Genomic DNA, 27,670 nt, shown 5'->3' on the forward strand with positions numbered 1-27,670 from the left:
CCTCCCTTTCTCCCTCCCTGCCCCTTACCTTTGTGGCGCTTCCCCACCTGACCGACAACAGAACAGGCCCAGTCGGACAAACCTCCCTGCCCTGTAGCCGCAAATCTAAATTACCTTCTTACAGCAGCTGGAGTATTGAAGCTGCTGTAAGAAGGTAATTTAGATTCGCTGCTACAGGGCAGGGAGGTTTGTCAGACGGGCCTGTTGTCGGTCGGTCGGGGGAAGCGCCACAAGGCTAAGGGGACCTGACCGGCTGTGCACACTCCCCCCCATGGCTGCACCGGGGCGGACCTCCCCCCCCCCCTTCGGTACACGACTGCCTTTTCCCTACCTGCCCTGCCGCAAGCAGCCGACCGGAAGCCTTCCCTATCTCAGCGCTGACATCGGAGGAAGAGAGGGCTTTGCTTAAGCCCTCCCTCCAACGTCAGCGCTGACATCGGGAAGACTTTGCGTTCGGCTGTGTGCTGCGGCAGGGCAGGTAAGGAGAAGGAGAGGAGACTATGCTTGCGACCCTGGGGGAGCACGGGCCCCCTGTCAGCTCCGGGCCCCTGAATGCAGGACTGGTAGTACTGCCCAGATGGCGGCCCTGTGTTGGAGACAGACTTAGTGAGGGAATAGAGCAAAAGGCAAGGGGAGAAAAAAAAATGGACAGCAGACACTGGAAAGAAAATTAGAATATTGACAAAAACAGAAAGAGAAACTGGGGCCAGGATAATGGAAAAACAGAACGCCCAGACAACAAGATAGAAATAAAATGTGTTATTTTGAATGTATTAACTGAAATATGTTAACTTTGGGATATGTACATCACAAATATATCTGTATCTATTCAGTGGCATGGCCACATAGCTATTATGGGGGAGGGGGTGGGGCTTGAGCCCCAAAAGGGTGGAGAGGCACCACATTTTTTCCCCACCTGAAAGAAAAATATAAATACTTGAGCTGGTGGGGATCCCCCAAGCCCTGCCAACTGAAGACCTCCTCCTCTGGCCCAGCAACCAGAAATCCCCAAGCTTTGCAGATAGTGGCCGAATCCTCAAGCTGCCACTGCTTTCATGCATGAATGAAAGTCAAGGAGGTAGAGAGGCAGCAGCATCAGCTCTGAAATACTATTGCAAGCTGCAGACCTTGGAAAGTTCTGGTCACTGGACCTGAGGAGGGGGAGGAGGTGGTCATCAGCTGGTGAGGCTTGGGGATCCCCCCCAGCTACAGCATGTGAGATGTTCATTTTGAGGGGGCCTAAGCTTAAAGTGGGAAGTCCAGCCCCCCTTTCATGGTTATGCCACTGATTGTGTTTAGTACAACACAAAATACTTGCTGTTTAACGTTTTGGGGTTTCCAGTTAAGTTTTGGTATTCATATTTCTATTTCTAATTTGTGATCCATTGTTCTGTATTTGGTGAAGGTCTGTCTGTGTTTTGTGTGTGATGAAGTCATTTAAAATTGTTTTATATGGTGCATGGGGAAATTGGGAGAAGGGCAGGTAGAAGAGGGGCCCCTTCCTTAATTTCTGCTCTAGGCCGCAGAATGTGTAAAACCGGTCCTGAAGTGATCTGGTACCAATATACATTTCTTTGTAATCCAATGGTTAAGGGCAGGGGAGTTAGGTGAAGAGGTATGTTTTTATTGCTTTCCTAAAGTTGAGGAGTCCTTCAAGGGATCTGATCTAGAGAGTTGCGCGGGGACAGAAATCCCACCCATCCCCGCCAGGATCCTCTTCGTCTCCACCCGTCCCCGCCAGGATCCTCTCTGCCCCACCCATCCCCGCAAGGAATTACCTCCATCCCCGCCCGTCCCCATAAAAAGCAGCAATTACTTCTGACAGGATCATCAATTCCACAGTTTCTTTTGTGTTTCCGCTGCTGTTTTCCTTGTGGAATCTCTTTGGTGGAACCCTTTTTTTGTTTTCTGTTCAGGTAATTAACTTATAAACCCTCTCTTTTACTAAGGCTGAAGTGTCCATTATATTATATGGACAAACCCTGCTTCCAAAGCCTTCCATCCCCGTGGGAGTCCTGTTGGCTAGAGGGGGATCCCCGTGGGAGTCCCGTGGGCCAGAGGAGGGTCCCTATGGGAGTCCCATTGGCTAGAGGGGGTCCCTGTGGGAGTCCCGTGGGTTAGGAGGGATTCCTGCGGGACCCCCGTGGGACCCGCGGGATTCCCGCGATCCCCGTTCCCGTGCAGGCCTCTAATCTGATCTGTGTGGGCAGACGATTCCAGTGGCTCAGTATGACGTGGGAGCAGGAACGTTCTTTGGCAGTTTGCAGTTGAAAGGCACAACCAAGGGGCATTTTGAGGCATATTTCATCCTGGGAGTGGAAGGACCTGTTCGGCACATATGTAGCCGGGCGCAACGTCGTGCATTGATTTGAATGCTAGCATCAGGCCTTTGAAGACACAATGTTTGGCTACGGGCAGCCAGTGAGCCGACGCTAGAGCCTGGGAGACAGTTATGACAGGTAGAAATAAAGATGAACATATCTATTGTAAGTGACCGATTGCCGTTGCACAAAATACACTTGCAACTACCTCAGTGATGTGCAGTAACATTTACACTAAGAGATTCAGAAAATATGATAAACAAAAGGGAATGAATAGTAACAGCAAAGCACTTCCCACCTCCAGCAACAACTACTACTACTACCACCATAATTATGTATATAGCGCTACCAGACTTATGCAGCGCTGTACAGAGTCACAAAGAAGACATTCCCTGCTCAAAAGAGCTTACAATCTACACTTCTCCCTCCATATTTGCGGAGATAGGAGATCAGCATGGCCACGAATACAGAAAAACCGCAAATAACTTTTTGTATATTATTCGCTGTTTTTCTAACCCTAACCCCAAAAGACACAAAACAGCGAATAAAATTACCTGTTCCTGTCAAGAAAGTGCCGCGATTTCCTTTGTTCAAGGCTGAGAGGATCGATTTTCTCTGTGCATCGCTGGGAGCTGGGAACTTCCTTTAACGTAAATTTGGGGGCAGAACCTGGGCATGAAAAACCGCAAATAACCGAAACCGCAGACAACGAAACCGCGAATACGGAGGGAGAAGTGTAAACAGACAAGACAGCCAAAAGGATGTCATGGATACAATTAAGGGGAACGGTTAATCAGTTGGCTGGGGTGGTGGGCAGTGGGGAGTAGGGTTATGGATTGAAGGCTAAATCAAAAAGTTTTCCGTTTGCTTTTAAACAAGGGAAGGGAAGGGGCTTGGTGGACAAACTCAGATAATTTATTCCAGGCATAGATGGGGCAGCTAGATGAAAGGAACAAAGTCTGGAATTGACAGCAGAAGAGAAGGGTACAACTAAGAGCAGTTTATCTGAGGAACAGAGTTCTCTGGGAGGTGTATAAAAGGAGAGATATTGAGGGGCAGCAGAATGAACACACTTGTAGGTCAGCAATAGGAGCTTGAACTGTATGTGAAGGTGGATAGTAGTGCTGCCCGATTCAGGAAAAAAAAATTTGATTCGATTCAGCCTATTGAATCGATTTTTCGATTCGATTTTCCTGCCCAAGTGGATGTTTTTTTCAAATATCCTGGTGGGTTTATTTTATAGCCTCTTTACCCCTTTTATAGCCTCTTCACCCACTTTGCCCTCTCCTACCCACACTGGCGCTGTGGTGTAAACAAAATAAACAAGCAAAAAAGACTTTTCCTCTCTCTCTTAAATCCTAGCTCAAGTTCGTGGTCTAACACCACAAAATAGAAAATAATTTTTTTTTTCTACCTTTTGTTGTCTAATCATTATTCGGATCTTATCGGTCCCCGGTCCGGTTGTCTTCTGATAACTTACTTGCCAGGGTCTCCTTCTTTCTTCTTTCTCCATGCTAACCATCCATCTGCCATCTCTGGCCTCCCCTTCCGTTTCCCTTCCCTCCCCTGGAGGTCTGGTATTTTTCCTTTTTTTCGTCTCCATCCACAGATCCACCTTTTCTGAATTACCCTTTCATCCTTCATCTCTCTCTCCTTCCCCACCACCCCAGGGTCCACCATGTCTCCCTTTCTTTTCCCAACTACCCTCCTATCCAGTATCTCTATTCCCCCCTCCACACCATCCCTTGTGTCCAACTTCTCTCCCTTTCTTTTCCTTCTCTCCCTAAATCCCATTGTCCACCATCTCTCTTTCTCTCCTGTTTTCAGATCCTTATTTCTTCTATCTTTCCCCCCATCTCTCCTCTCCATGATCTCCCCCAAGTCCATCTCCCCCCTCCACCAAGTTTATTTCTCCCATCTATCTTCTCCCAATTTTTCCTCCAGTCCACTAAGAACATAAGAACATAAGAAGTTGCCTCCGCTGAGGCAGACCAGAGGTCCATCCTGCCCAGCGGTCCGCTCCCGCGGCGGCCCATCAGGCCTTATTGCCTGAACAGTGTCCCTGACTAATTTTGTAACTGCCTCTAATCCTCTAACTATTACCTACCTCTACTCCTATCTGTACCCCTCAATCCTTTTGTCCTCCAGGTACCTGTCCAGACCCTGTTTGAAGCTCTGTAGCGTACTTCTGCTTATCACATCCTCCGGTAGTGCGTTCCATGTATCCACCACCCTCTGAGTGAAAAAGAACTTCCTGGCGTTTGTTCTAAACCTTTCAATTTCTCTTAGTGCCCCCTTGTACTTGTGGTTCCCCGTAATTTGAAAAATCTGTCCCTGTCTACTCTTTCTATGCCCTTCATGATCTTGAAGGTTTCTATCATGTCTCCTCTAAGTCTCCGCCTTTCCAGGGAGAAAAGCCCCAGCTTCTTCAGTCTGTCAGTATATGAGAGATCTTCCATACCCTTTATTAGCTTAGTTGCTCTTCTCTGGACTTTCTCAAGTACCGCCATGTCCTTCTTGAGGTACGGCGACCAAAACTGGACACAGTACTCCAGGTGCGGGTGCACCAGTGCACGATACAGTGGCAGGATGACTTCCTTCGTCCTGGTCGTGATACCCTTCTTAATGATGCCCAACATTCTGTTTGCCTTCCTTGAGGCTGTGGCGCACTGCGCCGACGCCTTCAATGATGTGTCTACCATCACTCCCAGGTCTCTTTCAAGGTTACTCACCCCTAGCGGTGATCCCCCCATTTTGTAAGTGAACATCGGGTTCTTTTTCCCTACATGCATGACCTTGCATTTCCCTATGTTGAAGCTCATTTGCCACTTTTTGGCCCACTCTTCCAGCGCTGTCAGATCCTTTTGGAGATTTTTGCAGTCCTCCTTGCTTTCAACCCTGCTGTATAATTTGGTGTCATCCGCAAATTTAATAACCTCACATTTTGTTCCTGCCTCCAGGTCGTTAATAAATATATTGAACAGGAGCGGTCTCAGCACCGACCCCTGCGGAACTCCACTCGTGACCCATTGCCAGTCTGAGTAATGGCCCTTTATTCCAACCCTCTGTTTCCTGTCCGCCAGCCAGTTTTTGATCCATCGGTGGACCTCCCCTTGCACCCCATGGTTCCATAGCTTCCTTAGCAGTCTTTCATGTGGTACCTTGTCGAAGGCTTTTTGGAAGTCAAGGTAAATGATGTCTATAGATTCCCCTTTATCCACCTGGCTGTTTACCCCCTCAAAGAAATATAATAAGTTAGTGAGGCATGACCTGCCCTTGCAGAAGCCATGCTGGCTTGGCTTTAGCTGCCCAGTGTTTTCAATGTGTTCCCAGATGCAGTCTTTAATCAGCGCTTCCATCATCTTTCCCGAGACCGAGGTCAAGCTCACCGGCCTGTAGTTTCCTGGGTCTCCCCTTGAGCCTTTCTTGAAGATGGGCGTGACATTTGCCATTTTCCAGTCTTCCGGAATCTCTCCAGTTTTTAAGGATAGGTTGCATATTTGTCTAAGTGGCTCAGCTATTTCGTTCCTTAGTTCCTTGAGTACCCTTGGGTGAATGCCGTCCGGACCTGGCGATTTGTCGCTCTTTAGCCTGTCTATCTGCCTGAGGACATCCCCTTTGCTAACCTCTAGAAGGACCAGATTTTCATCCCGATCTCCTTTTACGATCTCCTCGGGTTCTGGAATGTTGGTTGTGTCCTCCCTCGTGAAGACCGAAGTGAAGAACTCATTTAGCCTGTCAGCTATCTCCTTTTCCTCTTTTACCACTCCCTTTCTGTCTCCATCATCCAAGGGTCCCACTTCCTCCCTTGCTGGTTGCTTCCCCTTGACGTACCTGAAGAATGATTTGAAGTTTGTTGCTTCCCCCGCCAGTCTCTCTTCATATTCTCTTTTTGCTTTCCTAACCATTCGGTGACACTCCTTTTGGTGTTTTTTGTGCTCCTTTTGGTTGTCCTCTGATTTGTCCTTTTTCCATTTTTTGAATGATGGCTTCTTGTCACTTATTGCCTTTTTCACTGCATTTGTTACCCACACTGGGTTTTTTGTTCTATTCTTTTTGCACCCTTTCCTGAACTTGGGGACGCACAGGTTTTGTGCTTCGTGCACCGTGCCCTTGAGTAAGATCCAGGCTTTTTCTATGGACTCCATCTTCCTTGCGGTGTCATTGAGTTTCTTACCCACCATTTTCCTCATGGCATCATAATTCCCTTTTTTGAAGTTCAGTGCTGTCGTTGTAGTTCTTTTCACCTTTGATGATCCAATTTCTAGCCTGTACTGGATCATGTTGTGATCGCTGTTTCCTAGTGGGGCTAGTACCACCACCTCTTTAGCAGGTCCCCCATGTCCGGTGAAGATTAGGTCAAGAGTGGCATCTCCCCGTGTTGGTTCCGTGACCAGTTGTTCCATGAAACAGTCCCTCGTGACCTCCAGGAATTTGGTCTCTCTCATGCAGTTTGAGTGCCCTATACTCCAGTCTATTCCCGGGTAATTGAAGTCCCCCATCACCACCACACTTCCGCTTTTGCATACCTGCCCCAGTTCAGCTTCCAGATCCTGGTCGATTTCTTCCGTTTGTCCTGGTGGGCGATACAGACCCAATTTTATGTCTGCTCCAGTTCCTCCGGATAGCTTAACCCATAGTGATTCCAAGTCATCCGCCCTTGCTGTTGTTTCCATCCTGGTTGAAAGTATGGAATCCTTTATATATAGCGCTATTCCTCCACCTTTTTTGTGTGGCCTATCTCTCCTGTAGAGTTTGAACCCTGGTAAAGCCACATCCCATTTATTGTCATCAGCCCACCACGTTTCTGTGACTCCGATTATGTCAAGGCCCTTTTTGCTGGCTAAGACTTCTAACTCTCCCATTTTAGCCCTTAGGCTCCTAGAATTTGTGTATAGGCAATGTAAGTCCCGGTTGTTTGCCTCTCTTGCCGGTTTTCCTCGTGGTTTGGCGCTCCTGGCGACCCCCTCATGAGTTGCCAGTTCCCAAGCCTCGTCTCGGTCATCCTCCTCCTGTGGTGTGTCTGTTTTGTCCTCAGCCTGCTTCCCCATTTTAGGTTGTCTTTTTGGATTCCGTTGTTCCCTCTTAGTCCTGTTTGCCAATTTCATTTGTGCCCTAGACCCCTGCAATTTGTCCTTTGGTCCTTCCTCCAAAAATTCCCACTCAGTTCTGAGTCCTCCTTTACAGTGTCTTTGTTCAATGTCCTTGGCCCTGGGCATCTGCATTGTGTCCTTAGGTCCTTGTCCCAAAATTTCCCACTCAGTCCCGATCCCTTTTTTACAATGTCCTTGCTCAATGTCCTTGGCCCTGGGCCCCTGTATTGCATCCTTAGGTCCTTTTTCCAAAAATTCTCACTCAGTCCCAAGCCCTCTTTTACAATGTCCTTGCTCAGTATCCTTGTTTGATACTTTTGTCCGATGTGTCAGATCGACTGTCGGCTTTCCCCTCTTTCTCAGTTTAAAGCCAAGTCTATGGCGCTCTGGACGTTGCGTGCCAGCATCCTCGTCCCAGTCGTGCTCAGGTGCAGTCCATCTCTCCTGTAGAGCTTATTTTTTCCCAAGAAAGTTGTCCAGTTCCGAACAAAAAGGAAACCCTCCTCTTCGCACCATCTCCTGAGCCAACTGTTTATTGCTTGTAGTTCACTCTGCCTCCTTGCGTCCGCTCTCGGTACTGGCAGGATCTTTGAGAAGGCTATCCTCCTTGCCCTCAGTTTCAGTTTCCTCTCCAGGATCCTGAACTGATCAGTTAGTGCAGTCCTGTTGTAGTCCCTCCTGCTGACGTCGTTGGTTCCAACATGGATTACTACAGCTGTCTCCTCCGTCTCGGCCCCTTCCAGGATCCTCTCAATTCTGTCGATGACGTCCTTCGTTCTTGCCCCCGGGAGACATGTCACTAGTCGGTCCTCTCTCCCTCCAGCTATGTGACTATTCATTCCTCTCAGGATTGAGTCTCCCACTATGATAGCAGATCTCCCCTTCCTCAGCTGTCTCTTTGGTCTCAGGTCTGTGTCAGTGGCGCAGTCCTCTAGTCCTTCCTCCAGGTTCTGTTGGGTCTCCTCCTCGTCTGCCTGACCAGATTCTCTGCAAGGTCCTATTCCTGTGGTGTCTGGTGGATTAGGTCGTCCGACTGTTGGTTCTTCCCTGAAGTGCTGGTGGTCCTGTGCCTCCACCATCCTGCAGGCCTCCTCGATGAATTTCTCGAGCTCTCTAACTTGTTCCGTGATGTGGTCCTCTCTGGCGGTGTCCTCGGTTTTCCAGCACTGTTCCTCCATGGTGCAAAGTCCCTCCAGTTCTTGTACTTGAACCTGCAGTCTCCCAACCTCCTTCTTCAGGCTATCCAGTTCCTGACATCGACTGCATATGTACGCCTGCCTCCCGGAGGAGAGGTAGTCATACATATGACATTCGATGCAGTATACTGGGTAGCTCCCCTGGGTTCCTGTAGCCTCCATTTCTTTATCCTTGCTCCTCAGTGATTGGGAGTGGTGCCTGGCGTGCAGCTAGCTGAAAAGGTAGAGAGAGAGAAAAGAATGAGAAGAGAAGAAAAGGGTTGGTTTTTTTTATTTTTTTTTTAAGAAGTTAGATTTGCTGCTGGGCTGCCTGGGTTCCTTCACAAGGCTCCTTCGCAAAGGCGCTCTCGCTAAGGCTGGGCGCCGTTGGCTCCCTTCTTCTTAAAGGGGAGCCCAGGCGCCGATGCGACCTGTGATGCGGTGGGGGGGCGGAGCTAACTCTCGCCGCGATCCCGAGTCTTACTGCCTGCTACTGGCTTCCTCCTCCGGCTCCCTCTCGGCCTCTCCTGCCCTCTGCGCTGCAACAAAAATCAGCAGCTAAAAGAAAAGAAAAAATGCACAAACCGCCGAGGTCTGCCTCGTGCCCTGGCTTCCCTTCTTCTTAAAGGGGAGCCCGGGCGCCGATGCGACCTGTGACGCGGTGGGGGGGCGGAGCTAACTCTCACCATGATCCCGAGTCTTACTGCCTGCTTCTGGCTTCCTCCTCCGGCTCCCTCTCGGCCTCTCCTGCCCTCACTAACTCCCCATCTCCCCTCTCCCTCCATCTATCTTTTTAAATTTTTTTTTAATTGCACTCCTAAGCCCTCCCCCCACCACCAAACCCCTGCACCTTTCCCAAAGAGAGTGCGGCAGGAGGGGTGCATCTAGGAAGAGGTCTGCCGGTGGCAGTAGCAATCAACTCCTGCCACCACTCCTTGCGTCTTCTCTCCACTGCGACCCGCCCTCAGTGAAAACTTCTTGTTTCTGCTTGGGCGGCCGAATGGAGAGAAGATGCCCAGAGTAGCGGCGGGGTAGTGAATTACATTCGCTACCGCTGCTTTTGCCTGGCCAGGGAGGAGAGAGCCTTGCTTCCGCCGATCTGCACCAGAGACCCGTTCAGGATTTCCCTCTGCCACTGGCGTCCTTGCTTCAGTGTAACTTCCGGTTTTGCAAGGCTCTCTCCTTCCCAGCAGCAAGGCTCTCTCCTCTCCTCCCTGGCCAGGCAAAAGCGGCGGTAGCAAGGGGGCCAATGAATCGGTAAGTCCGATTTTCTTCAATAGCAAACCGATTCAAATTGCGAATTGGGCAGCACTAGTGGATAGTGTAACAAGCCCAGCACAATTGCTAGTCTTGTTCCAGTTCAAAAGCACAGAAACACAGCCCTTAAACTAAGAAGAGCTGACCAGTGCAGCAGCTCTGTGCCTAATATTGATCAAGACTTAGATTCTGCTCAAAGTTCCCAAGAGCAGGAGCCCTGGGAAGATTCAGCGCTCTGTGAGGGTAAAAACACTTTTAAACCTAAGCTGAACACTGCTAGGACACAGCCCAGGAGACAGGCACTGTCCCCTTTAAATGCACACCTGCTTAGGTTGATTGCTGAGAAGGAGAAAGCCCAGAGAGAATTGAAGCCTGTGCTTCTCCCACGTAGGTTTGTGTGTGGCACTCGAAGTCAAGACAGCTAGAGCAGGGCAAGCCAGGGAGCGAGCTGAAAAAGCAGAGGAAACAGATCAATGGCTAGGTGCTCCAGAGGTCAGGCAAGATAATGAGGTTGAGATGCAAGATTGGAAGAATCTTTGCCTGTAAACCAGCCAGACTGCCTGAGACCAGAGGAAGCTATGGACATTGTACTGCAACCGATTTGTGAACGGATGGATGTGAGTTAAGTTTTTCCTTTTATTTCTTATGGCTGGAGAAGCTATCAACTGCACTGTGTGTTTGCTGGCTGCTTTTGAATCAAGCAACCAAATGCTATTTTGGGGGATTTAAAAGGCAATTGAAGGGAAAAACTGCCCTGCCTAGAAAGGACTAGTTTTGCTGTGTTTTGTTTTGGGAGAAAATACAAAGACTGCTACAACTGCTACATTAGAGCACTGCTGAGCACTTGTCCTTGCTGTTTGTGGAACTTTATATTTTGTTTTTTTCCACTTGTTTGGCTGTCACAAGCTACTCAGGGCTGTGGTGGAGATTGTTGGGGCAGAATCCACACTTGATCCAAGGGTTTGGGATTGCAGGGCCTAAAAGGCCAGTACATGAGTGGATTCGGCAATTCTCCCCTCCCTCAACTCACCTGAGTTGGTGGTGAGCCTGACTATATTCAATCAGGCGTAGTGAGGTCTGCAGGAGAAAGTTTTGTGACTATATGAACTGCTAGGAGCATACAGGTTTTGTGTTTTGATTTTTTTGGTGTATGAAAAATCAGAAGTTTAATTTCTGGACTTGCCCTGAAGCAAGGGTGTAGCAAAGCCATGTGCTGACTGGGCAGCCTGAGAGACTGCAGTGTAAACCCCAAGAACAGGTGAACTGTTTTGATTTTTTGGCTTTATTTGATGGTTTTGTTATCACCTGTAAGAAGGAACTGTTATACCCTGGCTTACAGAGAATTAAGAAAGCTAGGCCAGTGAACTGATGCTAGCTTTTTGTTAGTTTAATATTTTGCAAGTTGCTGAGTACCAAATAAAAGACCACTTTATTTTACCAGTGGCTGAACTGTGGCCTTAATGCTATTTGGAGCTTTGACAGTTTAAAGTCTATCACCCAAGCAGGGCTTTCACCTTTTGAAGGTGCGCCAGAACTGTAATTAGTGCTCAGCGAGGTCACCCGCCCCGGGGTCGTGGTCCTGCTGTGCGACAATAGTGAGCCAGTGAAGTAAGAAGAGGGGAGACATGAAAACACCACCAAAAAAGCAGCTAGAGGGGTTTGGTGACCCAAACATAACACCTTCCATTCCAATGAAAAAATAAGTGGGGCTCAGTTGACGCAACATAATATTCTCACCCCCAACAGAAACAGTGAGACTCGGTGACCCTACTAAAACACCTTCCACCCCCATAAAACATCACCTGTATCCCTTCTCAGTTCTCTTTCCCTTATATACCGCCTCCTATATATTGCCCCTAACGCTTTCTGCCTCTACCTCTCACTTTTATCCCTTGCACTTTCCCTCACTTTTGTCTCCCATCCATTCATCCATAATCTATTGTCCCTTATCCCTGGGGCAGCAGCAGTGGAGGAGTAAGGGGGAGGGGCGGACTGCCTTGGGTGCCGTCTTGGTGGGGGGTGACATCACCTCTCCTCCTCTCTGCCCCACTCCTTCCCATTCCTCCCCTGCCATGCGTGCACCATCACTTCCCCCACCGTACCTCTAGCTTTTCGGCGGTGAGAGCAGCAGCTGCAACCTGCTGCTCCCTTCTGATATTACTTCCGCGACTAGGAAGTGATGTCACAGGGACAGCCAACGCTGGCAGCAAGTTGGAGATGCTGCTCGCACCAGGGAAGCTAAACAGGTACGGGGGAATGCACGCATGGCAAAAGGGGGGCGCCTCCCACCCTCGCTATGCCAGTGGACAGCAGAATGCCTTTTTGTTTGGAAGGGATCCAAGTTCCACCTCGACTTTGCCCACGCTCCATCATAAAAGTATGTGCTTTGACACGATGGTGTGTCCTTTGCCAGTAGGCATGCACAGGGGTAGAGTTTGGGCACAGTGTGGGCAGAGTGCATAGATATTGTGTAGCTTATAAAATACACTAATTTACACACATACATAAACATTATGGTCATAGATAACCTGCTCCTGCATGCAATGTAGACAGAACTTCTGCCACTTAACAGGCTCATAATCAAAAAACATAGACATCCAAAGAGCATCCTAAATCAGCACTTGGACGTCCTAATCGCCAGGACGTCCACGTGCCAATAGTTGAAATCGTCTTTTTGGCGAGGTGTTTCAGCCTATGTATGTTCAGAGCACGAGATGGGCGTGGTGGAAGCATGTTATGGATAGGCTTTGAGCATTCCCAAGGGCGGGTTAGACATTGACGTCTTGCAGCGATAAACATTTTGCAAGATAACCTGGATGGAACTTATACATTTGGAACTAGACTAGTTTTAGAAAGGTCTAAGTGTCACAAAGGTGCCCAAACTGACCAAATATCACTGCATGCATCAAGGTAATACACTCCCACACTCCCCCTGTGCTCACTGACCCTCTTCCACCACAAAGCATCGGGTATGAGAAAGTCTGGTAGAGCATCATACATGTGTCTTAAGTAGCCTGGTGGGTGAACTAGTGAACCATAGAGACGAGGACTCAGGCTCATAAGCCACTCTAACCACTACATTTATGGTAGAACGTATAAGCCCACACAAACCCTAATATACTGCCATATAGGTGTCACTGCAGCCATAAGTGCTGTTGGGGTGGTACAAAAAAGGGTATAGTAGGTTTGGAGGATGGTGGTTGGGGGGGCTCACCCTAAATTATAAGGGGGTTATGGTGAGATATACATCTGGCACCCTTTATGTGAAGTTCATAGCAGTAAAATAATACTATTCGCCGATGACGCCAAACTATGTAATATAGTAAGTGGATGCAGTTTACAGAATTATATGGCGCAGGACCTGCTTACATTGGAAAGTTGGTCCTCAACCTGGCAGCTAGGCTTCAATGCTAAGAAATGTAAAGTCATGCACCTCGGAAGCGGAAATCCATGCAAGACGTACTTCTTCAACGGAGAAACTTTAACTAGGACTTCAGCAGAACGAGATTTAGGAGTAATCATCAGTGCAGACATGAAAACTGCCAATCAAGTGGAGAAGGCTTCATCTAAGGCAAGGCAGATATTGGGTTGTATCAATAGAAGTTTCGTCAGCCGAAAGCCTGAAGTCATAATGCCGTTGTACAGGGCCATGGTGAGACCTCATCTGGAGTACTGTGTGCAATTCTGGAGGCCACATTACAGTAAAGATGTGCGCAGAATTGAATTGGTTCAGCGGAAGGCCACCAGGATGATCTCGGGGCTCAAGGGTCTCTCGTATGAAGAGAGACTGAACAAATTGCAGCTCTACACTCTCGAGGAACGTAGGGAGAGGGGAGACATGATCGAAACATTTAAGTACCTCACAGGACGTGTCGAAGTGGAAGATGATATTTTCTTTCTCAAGGGAACCTCGGCCACAAGAGGGCACCCACTCAAACTCAGGGGCGGAAAATTTCATGGCGACACCAGAAAGTATTTCTTCACAGAGAGAGTGGTTGATCATTGGAACAAGCTTCCAGTGCAGGTGATCGAGGCAGACAGCGTGCCAGACTTTAAGAATAAATGGGATACCCATGTGGGATCCCTACGAGGGTCAAGATAAGAAAATTGGGTCATTAGGGCATAGACAGGGGGTGGGTAAGCAGAGTGGGCAGACTTGATGGGCTGTAGCCCTTTTCTGCCATCATCTTCTATGTTTCTATGTGCCCTCTAAGGTGTCTCATTGCTCTGTTGGGATGTCAATGTTGCCAGTCCATTACTATGCTGGCTCCAACCATGTCCAAATTAGGAAGTTTTCAACCTGGATATTTTTCAGCTCGAAAATGGGGTATAAAGAGAGACATTCTAGTGGCCAAGGCATCTAAGTAGACGATTAAAAAAAAATTATATTTGGATGTCCAACAGTTTTCCATTTGAAAATGGCATTTTTGTACCTCCAACTTTGGATGTAGATGTTTTTTCTAGAATGCCCTCTTAAGCTAGTATTTTATAAAGACAAGTGTCCACTTGTCCTTATAAAACTGACTTAAAACAGATGTCTGAAAATGGGCTTACACTAGGTGCCAGGTTACAAAATTACCTTTTATGAGGTTATTTTTATAACTGGATGCCTACTTTTCTTTATAAAATACTAGTGTAAGTGGCCAAAATCATGCCTCCATTTAAGGCGTGAACACTTAGACCTGCTACAACCTGCAGTTGGTCCATAGGGCTGCTACAAAATTGATTAGTGTATACTCTGGAAGAAAGATGGGAGAGAGGGGATATGATAAAAGATGTTTAAATATCTCTGTGACGTTAATATATAGGAGGTGAGTCTTTTTCACATGAAGGAAAATTCCAGACTTGGAGTTCAGATAGTCTCTGTCTCCACTACCTCTTTTTCAGTAAAAAAGAATTTCCTAGATTAATCCTGAGCCTATAACCTCTTAACTTCATCCTATGCCCTCTCATTCTAGAGCTTCCTTTCATGCACATTTACATCACGTAGGTATTTAAATGTCCCTATCATATCTCCCCTCTCCACTTTCACTACAAACTGGAAATGATTCTAGACCTGCCTTTTTGTTGATTTGCCTGAACAAAACGTACCCATTCTGTGGTGGGTGGGGGACATAGGTAGTATTTAAAAACCTCGTTGTCCAACTGACTCCAAAGGTTAATCAGACAAACTCTTTACTTATCAACTCCTCCCCACCCCCATCAACAGAGAATGCATAGAGATCAAACAAACAGAGAATGTTTTCAATATCGGCCCATGAATATTTTACAAAAGGCCCCATTAAGTGTGGAGCCTTTTGAAGATTGTGAAAAAGGACGTTGGAAAATACATGTGTAAGTGTCAGCACATCTAATAACAATAGCAATCTCATGAAGATATACATTAAAAAAAAAAAAAAAAGAGTGGCATCACGCCGGGTTTTATAGGGGTAAATTTATAAACCTTTTTTGTGCATAAATCACTGAAATATGCACAGAAAAGGCATTCTATATAAAATTAGGTCATGCCTAAAAATATGTGTAGTGCAAATCAACAGGCATTTGCATAGTGGGCTTCTCAAGGGTGGAATCTAGGCAGAGCATGAGAGGAATCACGATTAAATGTTTATGCTTTATAAAATTCACATGCGATGCATACAGTACCTGCTAGCATTTACACATTCTCCAGGTCAGGCATAATGTCTGTGCCTTCACTCTTGGCAGGGTTTCTGTAGGATTTATTCTAGAATTTTATAAAGCACCTAAGCACCTATGTGTTTTTCTAAATTGGACTAAAAATAGGCATATTCCTGTCCAAGTAGACTAGGCACCAATTTATAAAATGTAAGTTCTGAATTTTACACAATTCCATATATGAAAAGAGCCAATAAGGAGCTACGGGATGGGATGGGATGGAGAGTGTGGCGCAGTGGTTAGTGCTACAGCTTCGCAAGTTGCTTAATCCTCCACTCCCCCAGGTATATTAGATAGATACAGGTAGGGAAAATGCTTAAAATAGCAGTATGTAAACCACTTTGAGTGTGGTTGTAAAACTACAAAAAGGCAGTATACAAATCCCTTTCCCCTTCCCCCCTCCCCTTTTACTAAATGGATCTTTCTCACACCGTGAAGCCATTTTTATCCTAGCCGTAAAACTATTTTGTTTTGTTTTTTTTGTATTAATTCACACATGAAATCATTCCAATTTACTTGAATTTCTTTTTTGTACTAGGATTCATGCAGAAGGGAAGATATTTAAAGACTGCAGTTTAAATCTATTAACATAGATGACCTAAAACATCTCAATCTATCAAATCATGATCCTAAATGATCTGCTTTTGGTTTCTCCATGAGAAAGGCTTTTCACATCACACTCAGAGAATAGAATAAGATCTCTGGAAATGAAGGGGGAAATTGTGAGGTAACCGGTGCAACTGGAAAGGTTACCAGTTGTTTCCCAGGCTTCCAGGAATCTTTTTTTTATGTAGTCGGCAAACAAAGGCCAGATGTACTAAGCTTTGTTCTCACACATTCAAAAATAGGACATGAATTGCTTGTTTACTCTTTCCAAAAATACAAGAACTAGGGGGGGGGGGGGGGGGGCACACAATGAAGCTTCTAAATAGTAAATGTTAAAACAAATTGGAGAAAATATCCCTTCACACAACGTGTAATTAAACTCTGGAATTAATTCATTGCCAGAGAATGTGGTAAAAGTGGCTAGCTTAGAAGGGTTTGAGAAAAGGTTTGGACAAGTTCCTGCGAGAAAAGTCCATAAGCCATTATTATTAAGAGGGACTTGAGAAAATCCACTACTTATTTCCAGGATAAGCAGCATAAAATCTGGTTTTACTCTTTTGGGACCTTGCCAGGCAATTGTTCCCTGAATTGGCTACTGGGTTTGATGGACCTTTGCTCTGACCCTATATGGTGATGCTTATGTTCTTATGGAAAAACCTTTTCATTCATCTGACTTATAATTTGTTAAAACACCTTTCAAATGTCGTATATCAAATACAAAAATACCATAAAGAAAATACTTTGTTTAAGAGTGAAATCAAACAAATTCGTTCCAGAGATAACCAATCTCAAGTGTCTGCAGTCAGAGCTCAGAACAAATCTTGAGGGCAAACTTCAATGCAGACTATCATTGATCGTTTTTATCTCAATATTTTATAGTTTTATCGAGTGCTAAATGTTTATATTTGTAATTGAAGTGAAGTAGTACTTAATTTAACTTCAATTACAAATATAAACATTTAGCACTCGATAAAACTATAAAAAAATTGAGATAAAAACTGAGATAAAAACGATCAATGATAGTCTGCATTGAAGTTTGCCCTCAAGATTTGTTCTGAGCTCTGACTGCAGACACTTGAGATTGGTTATCTCTGGAACGAATTTGTTTGATTTCACTCTTAAACAAAGTATTTTCTTTATGGTATTTTTATAATTTGTTAAACCTTGTTTAAGGGAGCCTGCCCTGATTAAAGGCTGGATTCAGGATTTCAAAATGATGTAATGCATTACAGAGCACTAAAGTGTGGGAGTTTTAGAATGGTTACCAATCTCTGTGACAAAATGTGTCAAAGCATTGTATGGCAAAAACATGATGTGGCCTTTATGCTAACAGTTAGGGTGTATTAATTGTCTTATTAATAGCTAGCACATCTTAAGAAATATGGTCCATAGTATAATAGACTACCATGCTGTTTAGGATGAGATGGTTCAGGGCCTGAGTGGAGTAAGGGTGGAGACTGGGCATCGACCGCAACATTACAGGTAATGTATGGTAATTAGCAAGTTCTGTACAGTTAGCATGGGTGCACATACCCCTCAAATTCTATAAAGTACATTTAAAGTTATACGCCTACATTGGTGCACCTAGATGATGTAGGTGCCTAACTTACTCCACTCCCTCCCTTTTGCTAAGCCATGGTAGAGGTTTCTACCGTGGCCCAGAGCACTAAATGCTCCAGCGCTCTTAGAAATTCTATGAGTGTCGGAGGGGCATCAGAGCCTTTAGCACCCCAGGCTGTGGTAGAAACCTCTACTGCAGCAAAGTAAAAGGGGGGGGGGATAATCAATGGGCTAAATCGTCACTTAACACCTCGGAATTGGCACTAATTGGAGTTAATTGAATGTAGGGTTACCAGATATCCAGGAAAACGTTAGATAGAATGTGAGCCCAACGGGACGGATAGGGAAAATGCTTGAGTACCTGACTGTAAAACCGCTTAGATAACTTTGATAGGTGGTATATAAAATCCTAATAAACTTGAAACTTGAAAATCCAGACATGTCCTCTTTTTAGAGGACTGTCTGGGTGCCCGGAGGGATTTCCAAAACCTGGCACTTTGGGTTTTAGAAGGCCCCAAACTCGGAGCCACTTTTGGAGGGCCTCTGCACATGCACAGATGTCGACATCTGCGCATGTGCAGAGGCCCTCCAGACATGGCCTCGAGCTCAGGGAAGGATATCCGAGGTTTGTTTGGGGGCGGGGCTGGGGGGCGGGGCTGGAGGCAGAGTGGGGAGGAGCTGGGGTTGGAACGGGATGGGGCCAGGTGTCTTCCTTTTTTAAAAGAGGAAATATGGTAATTCTAATGGAAAGTTAGGTGAGGTTCTACAGCAGTTAGATTTCCAGGTTTCCAAATTTATATAAAAAAAAAAAATTAGTATCCCACATTATGGCAAAATGCAAAGTGCATAGATAAAAAAGGGCATGGGTAGGGGGCAGATTGTGGGTGTGTATTTGAGTTGTGCCTGTTTTTGAGTTAGGAAACATTGGGCGTCTAACTTAGGCACAGGCATTTAAGCCAAGAAAATCCTAGTATAAATAGGTTGCGCCTAAATGTTAGAACGCTTAATGCTGGCTTAAGCATGCATTATCACACTAGTTGCCGCAAATTTTTTCAGCAACACATATAGAATCAGGCCCGCAATGCCTCCACAAGATGTGGTGTTAAGTGTATCTGCACTAAATATGAATGAACTTAATCCACAGTAAATTCACTGTGCGATTACTGCAGAGAACATGCTGGACGTGATCCTGTAGTTACCGAGCAGTCTTTACACCGAGGCTTATAAAGCTGCATTCAGTTAATGGCACTCAAAATTCAGCACCGAAAAAAAATTCAGTGCTGAACAATGTTCTGTAATGGTGTTGCAGGATCAGGGCTCAACTTTGGGCACGAGGAGTTACACCAACTGAAACCAGGTTGAATTTCGTGAGCTGCTCTCATTGTCACGTTCATATTTGCAATTTAGAAAATTATTGAAATCATCATTGTTTACCAAATTTATTGGTAATTGAAAATTTGGTAATTTATTTTTTAACTGACAATTCTTGCTATTTTAACTCCAAATTTGTTTTCTGCAAATTTGGTAAGACACTGTAGTTTTACAATTCTTCGTTTCTTTGCAATGAACTGAAATGTATTTGCGGTCTAGAAATGGAAATGGAAGGTGTCAATCCCACTGTGTAAGTGGGGCATGGATCTGCCCTAGTCTATAACACTGTGTGCATTTTAAGGGAACACCCCTGACCATGCTTCTGGAAGTGCTTAAAAGTAATGAAATTTAGTAAACATGCCCCCATATAAAACAGCTATTGCAATTATTGTATTTGGAGCAATGGATTTAAGCTTCACTTACCAGAATAAAGAGACAATGTGAGGCGAGATTTTGGTGTTCTGGTATAGTAGAAAACACAGACAAGATCAAGCAGCTGAAGACAAGGAGAAAACTGCAAAAGAAAAGGCAAGGACATTTTATAGGTATGCGAATCAATAGCTACTTTAAACTTAAGTCAGTGCAAAAAGACATTAGCCAGTGAATATTTCTCTGATGAAATCCTTCAGGGCTCATTGTTTAGCTCATAATCTCCTCTAAAGACCTGCTCTCTGAGACTTATTTATTTCACCATTTTTTAATCTTCTGTCTTCCTTATGCCTGTGACACACATGCATTTTTCATTTTCACCCTTCCTGCCTTCTGTTTGGAACAAAATTTTAGTCTGTCTCACCATTGCCTTTGAATAGGCTGCATGCCTCATCCATTTAACAAAATTAGCTTCAAGAAGATAGAGCTTTATTATCCCTTATCTTCCTCTAGTTTCTCCCATTATTTCACATCCTTCTTTTCTAATAATTGCTTTCTTTGGTAAGATTTACACCTCTCTGACTGCTTAAAATATGACTCTCTCAATTTATTTCCCCCATGTTTTCACTTTACAAGCTTACCATCTTGCAAATACCTGCTCTATATTACATCTTGGTTACTGCAGTTTTTCTATGCATCATTTTTCTCAAATCTTTTAGCCTTTTTTTTTTTCACTACACAGTTCCCTGAATATGCCATGAAATGTCTTTGCTGGTTGCACATTCACTCTAGAGCAGTGACACCCAAACTTGTCCAGATGAACCCCCAGCCAATCAGATTTTCAGGATATCCACAATGAGTATGCATGAGAGAAATTTTCATGTAATGAAGGCAATACGTGCAAATCTATCCATGAGCACTCATTGCAGATACCCTGTAAGCCTGACTAGCTAGGAATACTTACTAAAGCTCAGTGAGTGCTAATAGAATTAGTGGCCATTAAATACCAGGAAACCCATAGTATAAAATGGGCTTCTTAGCATTTAGCGGGTGCTAAGGTTTAGTAATAGTGCCCCTAAATTACTTCTTCACACGCAATGCACAGACAGATTTTCACCAAATGCAGAACAAGGCATCACAAATAGAAATAGAAGAACAAAATTGAAGTTGGAACCCCCAAGTAATTACACTTGGCCAATACTGCAATGCAGGAGAAATAAAAACACGGCACCATGTTAACCGCTGATAGCAGATAAAAAGCTGAATGGTCCATGGTCCATCCAGTCTGTTCAAAATTACACTCATTATCAATTCATGATTAAACTAACAATGAATGTGCTTTTCAAATACTTGATGCTGATCTTTCTTTGGTATTTCTGGGACATAGATCAGGGGTTAGCAATTCCGATCCTTGAGAGCCGGAGCTAAATCAGGTTTTCAGGATAGCCACAATAAATATGCATGAGATAGATTTGCATCTCAAGGAGGCAGCGCATGCAAATCTATCTCATGCATATTCATTGTGGATATCCTGAAAACCTGACCTGGCTCCGGCTCTCGAGGACTGGAATTGCCTGCCCTTGACATAGACCATAGAAGTCTGCCCAGCACTTTCCTTAGGTTCCTACCATCCCATACTGGTTTACCATAGATAGGACAGAGACTATGCAAGCCTGCCTGGCAGTGGCCTTAGTTCTTCACAGCCAGAATCGCCATCTAAGTACCACTTGACACATCAACACACACAGTCATTTAAGTTTTGATTTCTAATTAGAGATCCTCTGAGTTTATCCCACACTTTTTTGAGTTTTGAAATGTACTTCTTTGTCTACTGAACATAATCAGTGGCACAGCCACAGGGGTCCCTGGACACAGGCCCTCCAAAACTAGCTGCCTACCTTGCTGTGGCAGGTGGGGATCTCGAAGCCTGCTGGCCAATTCAACTAATTAAAAAATTTAAGTTAGGCGCCTAGATCGGTAAGTGCCCCGATTTAGGTGCCTAATTATAGAATCAGGTGCTTTTTATAGAATCAGGGCCTGTATATATATATATATATATATATATATATATATATATACTAGCTGATGCCCCGGCGTTGCACGGGTATTTAATTATAGCAATAACACTGTAAATGGATTCAAAAAAAGATACTTTATAGTGGTGAAATAAATTATTTTTTACAGCTTTATAAAAAGTACAATATTCAAATAATAATGTGAAATATTACTAACACAAAACTTGATTATAAACAACATTTTTAGTTTCACCTCCAGGAGCAAGAACATATACATTCTTGGGTGAACCCACCCTTGAGCAAGCAACATAGAGTTGTCCATGGGAAAAACAGGGGGATCTTAAATCCACTCCACAGTATGTAATAGTCTGTCCTTGTGATTTGTTGATTGTGATAGAGAATGCAAGTCTCACTGGAATTTGCAATCTCTTAAACTGAAAAGGAAGATCTGTTGGAATAAGTGGTATCCGCGGGATAAATACGGTTTCACCTTGTCCCTTTCCGGTTAAGATAGTCGCTTCAATTACATTGGACAGTAACCTCTTTACACAAAGCCTTGTGCCATTGCAAAGTTTTGGTGGGTCAAGGTTGCTAAGTAAAATAACTGGAGATCCCACAGCTTTTTACATTTTTTCCATTGACATGAATGGGTGAAATATGATTTTATGTTTGTAGCTCCGCCCATGTGTGCAGGTGGGCTGCGAGACCCCCAGAACATATCACCCCAGGTAGTGAGGGATCTGCATATCAAGTTTCGTTCAAATCGGTCCCACAGCTTTTTACATTTTTTCCATTGACGTGAATAGGTGAAATCTGATTTTCTGTTTGTAGCTCCGCCCACGTGTGCAGGTGGGCCGCGAGACCCCCAGAACATATCACCCCAGATAGTGAGGGATCTGCATATCAAGTTTCGTTCAAATCGGTCCCACAGCTTTTTACATTTTTTCCATTGACGTGAATGGGTGAAATCTGATTTTCTGTTTGTAGCTCCGCCCATGTGTGCAGGTGGGCCGCGAGGCCCCCAGAACATATCACCCCAGGTAGTGAGGGATCTGCATACCAAGTTTCGTTCAAATCGGTCCCACAGCTTTTTACATTTTTTCCATTGACTTGAATGGGTGAAATCAGATTTTCTGTTTGTAGCTCCGCCCATGTGTACAGATGGGCCGCGAGTCCCACAGAACATATCACCCCAGGTAGTGAGGGATCTGCATACCAAGTTTCGTTCAAATCGGGCAAGCCGTTTTTGCGTTGGCAGCTTTTTACATTTTTTCCATTGACATGAATGGGTGAAATTTGATTTTATGTTTGTAGCTCCGCCCACGTGTGCAGGTGGGCCGCGAGACCCCCAGAACATATCATCCCAGGTAGTGAGGGATCTGCATACCAAGTTTCGTTCAAATCGGTCAAGCCGTTTTTGCGTGATCGCGGCACATACACACATACATACCTCCGATTTTATATATATAGATATATATATATATATATAATCTTGTTCCAATGCTTTGCTACCCTCTGAGGAAAGATAGTTTTACAAAAGGATTACAAGTCAGTTTGGGATGCCATTAAGATGCCCATCACCTGTCTTTCTTCCCTAAGTCAGAGACACTCCCAGGCTCACAAGCACAGAGGATCAGATTCTATAAATGATGCCTACATTAGGAGCTGCTAGGCGCCCTAATTGCAGCCTCATAGTGATGTCTAAGTTTGGAATCCGCACCTAACTTTTATTTTTTCATTGGCTTAATCGGTGTGGTAATTGACTACACTGGTTTGCAGCCAATCAAAAAGTACTCTTAGGATGCCTAGCGACGCCTAAGTGGAGGTGCCCTCCCACGCCTAAGGACACCTAACGATGCTTATCTAAAACAATAGGTGTAGTTAAGAGCGGAGAATAGATGTGGTTGACTTAGGTCTCCAACATGGGAGCTGCCAAATTAGGCAAGTGAAAAACTGGTCTAATGGAGTGGCACCTTTGTCTAGGATGCCTAGCAACGCCTAAGTATGTTTGGATGTTGCTAGTTGTGATTCTATAAACAGCACCTGATGATTGATTGACAACTACAATGTAGGCGCGGTTAGGCGCCATTTATAGAATCCAGCACAGAATGACTTACAGAAGCTGCCACAAATGTAAAGGCTTCCATGGCAAGCTTTAAGCAGCAAAGTTGCCCAAGGCAGTGGAGGATTCAGTGGCTTTCTGAAGCCTACAGGGGGCACCATGTTATCTGAACCTGGGCCCTCTGGTTCCCAACCTGCTTTGCTACCTTTTAATCTATGCCTTTACTCCACAAATATGGGCAAATGGATATGCTGATGGTCCTTAAAATTTGTGTGGCTGTCAGGATTTATTGTTTTGCTTTGCACTTGCTATTTGCTGTCCAGCAGAAGCTGCTGTCTTAGATGATTGCCTGGTCTTGCCTACAGGTTGGACCAGCGCTGTAGCCCACATAGCTAACCCGCAACATAGATAATTATTATGACATAACTGCATCTTCTATATGCTTTTTCCAGTTTGTTACACAGCAGCTCTACTGTGCACTAGTGGTGTACCTTCGGCATGTTTCTTCGCATTGTCTCGTCAAGATTCAAATAACTAGCTCCACGTTTGCATATCCCATCAATACTTCCTTATTGGACCCTTGAGGAAGGCTTGTTTGTTGAAACACGGCCCATGTTGGGTCCGTTGATTTTCAATGAAATCAGTGTGGACAAGTTTTTAACATTGCTTGAAGATTTTTGCAAGGAATCAAAGGAAAGTCGAGAACATTGTAGTTTCCAGTTTGTTTGTGTTTGAACTGCTCCATTTCCTGTGAACTATTGGGTCTTCTTTTTTCAGCTTTTCCTCTATGAACTCCTGTCAGTCCACGGGTCACACAATGCGATTGACAAATATGATGACTTTCTCACGTATCTCATCCATCTCTTAGACATCAAGATTGATTTCTTTCATTTGACAAAAAAATACAACCCATGCTGCTTGACCCGTCGAACGAAAGAGTGCATCCTGACAGCATGTCAGCAACATTATATGTGCAGAAATGAGCTAAAGAACTGTCATTCACCTGGCTTCTGTGCCTCACATCACAATGTAATAATCACTTCAGAACAGCCTTTCTTTTTAAAAACACAGTATATTAATGATTGCATCTGGCATACTCTCTAGTGGAAATGCATTTTCTTCTTTGAAGTAATGTCAATGCCCTGATGTCTGTTATGCTTTAGAAAAGACAATTATCATCTAAAATGGGAAAAACATTAACCACTCAAATTCAGAGCTATGCAATAGTGGAAGCAGGGAAAGAAAAGGGGTGAAATAGAGGGTGTGGACTGTGGCATGCAAGCTCCTTCTGGTATGAGCTGATAAGGAGGGGTGGGGGGAGAGATGAAGCCTACAGGCATCTTGATTTTCCTAAGTGGGGAGATGGGGAATGACTTTCTGTTAGTGCTACAAGTTAGGACAGTTAGGCAATTCCGGTCCTCGAGAGCCGGAGCCAGGTCAGCTTTTCAGGATATCCAAAATAAATATGCATGAGATCGATTTGCATCTCAAGGAGGCAGTGCATGCAAATCCATCTCACACATATTCATTGTGGATATTCTGAAAACTTGACCTGGCTCCGGCTCTCGAGGACTGGAATTGCCTACTCCTGAGTTAGGGTATCAGGTGGTAATTTTTTTTTTTTTGGGGGGGGGGTGTTGAGACCAAGGGGTGAGGGGACCCAGAAGCCTCAGTGCTGCTACCTGAAAATTAATCGGTCAACGGCCAATATTCAGACTGGTGCCCAGTTAACTCGACAGCTAAAATTAGGACGGATGTTTTGCTGTCTTAACTTTAGCCACTTACTTAACCAGTTAGTGGTCTGAATATCATCGCTAACCAGTTAAGTGCTGGCTCCTCCTAGGCTCCATCCACAGACAGTCTCTGACTAACCAGACAGTGCAGAGGCAGCTTATGGTGATTATTTAGCGGTATTGTCCAGTTAAGTGCCACTGAATATCAGTCATTTGGCCACAAGCAATTTAAATAACAACATAAAAGGGAAATATAGTAAAAACCTTAAGGCCCTCTTTTACTAAGGTGCGCTAACCATCCATAATTCTGCACCCACGATGTGAGTGTATGTTCTTTTGTGGACCAATTTATTCGTATACAAAGCAAAAGAATATACGACGGACTATTAGCCACAAGAGCAGCGAAACTAGACCGCCACCTCTCCAATGTGCTGACTATGACACCCAACTACTAAACATTCAGGAAAGAACTTAAAACTTTTCTATTCAAGAAATTTGTCAAATGATCTAACTAAACCTGATTGACCTTCCACAGATCCCGATGCATACTACATCTATTAAACATGTATTCTCTCTGGAAATGCCCAGGCCAACTCTTGTTGTAAACCGCCTAGAAGTGAAAGGTATTGGCGGGATAGAAGACACCAATGTAATGTAATATAATATCAACCACAAGATTTTTAAGACTCCTGAGGCAGGCCGTCTTGGCCAAAACATGTACATGTCGAATCATTGAGTTTCTTTTGGATGAATAATAGGACATTTTTGCACTATATTTGAGTCCACCAGTTTGTATAGGACATTTCCATTTCTTGTCTTGCGATCATTACTTTGAATTAACATGTGGATAAAGGTCAGCTGGTTAACGTAGTGTATCTAGATTTTCAGAAAAGTTTTGACGAAGTTCCTCATGAGAGACTCCTGAGAAAATTTTAAAAAGTAAGTGGATAGGAAACAAATGTTCTGCTGTGGATTAGGAATTGTTTATTGGACAGAAAACAGAGGGTAGGATTAAATGGAGGAGGGTGAATAGTGGAGTGCCGTGGGGTTCTGTACTGAGACCGGTGGTATTTAACATATTTATAAATGATCTGGACATTGGAACAAGTGACATTATTAAATTTGCAGATGACACAAAACTGTCAAAACACACGAGGACTGTGAAAAATTGCAGGAAAACGTTAGGAAACCAGAAGACTGGGCATCCAAATGGCAGACGAATTTAATGTAGACAAATGCAAAGCGCTGCACATTGGGAAGACTAATCTAAATCATAGTTACCTGATGCTAGGGTCCATCTTAGGAGTCAGCACCCAAGACAAAGATTTGGGTGTCATTGTAGACACTGTACTGAAATCTTCTGGCCTGTGTGCAGTGACAGCCAAAAAGCAAATAGGATGCTATGAATAATTAGGAAAAGGATGGTAAATAAAGCCATGAATATTATAATAACTCTGTATTGCTCCATGGTGTGATCTGACCTTGAGTATTGTACTCAGTTCTGGTCTGGTCTCAAAAAAGATATAGGGGAATTTAAAAAGGGTTGAGGAGGCGCTGCTGAGCTAAGCAGGTGAACAGATGTTGTTTGCAGGAACTCTTATCAGGCCTACAACTATTCATTATATTTCTAAGATTCAGAGTGGGTTTTCTTGCCTCTCACCTACCTTTATTCTCTTCGCGATTTCTGTGATGGCATCAAGCAAAATGTCAAAAATTACGAGAGCTCTGTTTTTTGCATTTTAAAAATTCTTTATTAATTTTCAAAACTACAACAGTGCAATACAACCAATGCAACTCATAGTAATACAATAAAAGCACATTCATCTTTCTCATGTTCATAATTATCCTTTTTACCCCCCCATCCACCCAAACAATGATCATTCGTATAACACAAACATATATTATCATAAATATCCTATCTATTCTGAATAATGATATCTTCACACCCATCCCAATTATAAATATTCAAAAATCAATTTATGATATAAAGAATCCCTCTCCCCACCCCTACCCTGGATATGCACCATAGTAAAGAACAAAGTGATTCACAGTCAACAAACAATTACAATGAGGTAGCATAAGATGCCAATGGGCCTTATATTAATTTAAATATATTACCATGTCCTAAATTTTCTGCATTTATTCTTTCAAATCTATAACTAGAGCAAAGACTTGCCCACCAGAACGAAAAATTTAAACGATTACATTTTTTCCAATTTTGGGTGATTATCTGGATGGCTATCCCAGTCATTATAAGGAAAAGACGAATTTCATATTGTACCACAAATAACTGCCTCATACGTTAGAGGAATTGATGATTCCAAAATGCTATTTATTCTACCTCCAGATGCTAAGTATCAAAGGACGATAAAACAACAGTGAACAAATGACAGTGCCAGCATCTATTAGAGAGCTCTGTTTGCAGCGTCCAGGGG

At 44.3% G+C, this 27,670-nt stretch overlaps 1 protein-coding gene across 4 annotated transcripts in view; it reads right to left on the minus strand.

Annotated features, from left to right (window-relative positions):
* The window catches only part of KCNQ5 (potassium voltage-gated channel subfamily Q member 5), a 919,416-nt gene that overhangs the window by 244,714 nt on the left and 647,032 nt on the right, over positions 1-27,670 (minus strand). For all 4 annotated transcript variants that reach the window (XM_033936063.1, XM_033936064.1, XM_033936062.1 and 1 more), the window contains exon 2: positions 19,480-19,570. In XM_033936063.1, coding sequence (XP_033791954.1) covers positions 19,480-19,570 — 91 coding nt within the window. The remainder of the gene's footprint in view (positions 1-19,479; positions 19,571-27,670) is intronic.

Source organism: Geotrypetes seraphini, chromosome 3 (assembly GCF_902459505.1).
Source record: "Geotrypetes seraphini chromosome 3, aGeoSer1.1, whole genome shotgun sequence".
Taxonomy (NCBI): domain Eukaryota; kingdom Metazoa; phylum Chordata; class Amphibia; order Gymnophiona; family Dermophiidae; genus Geotrypetes; species Geotrypetes seraphini.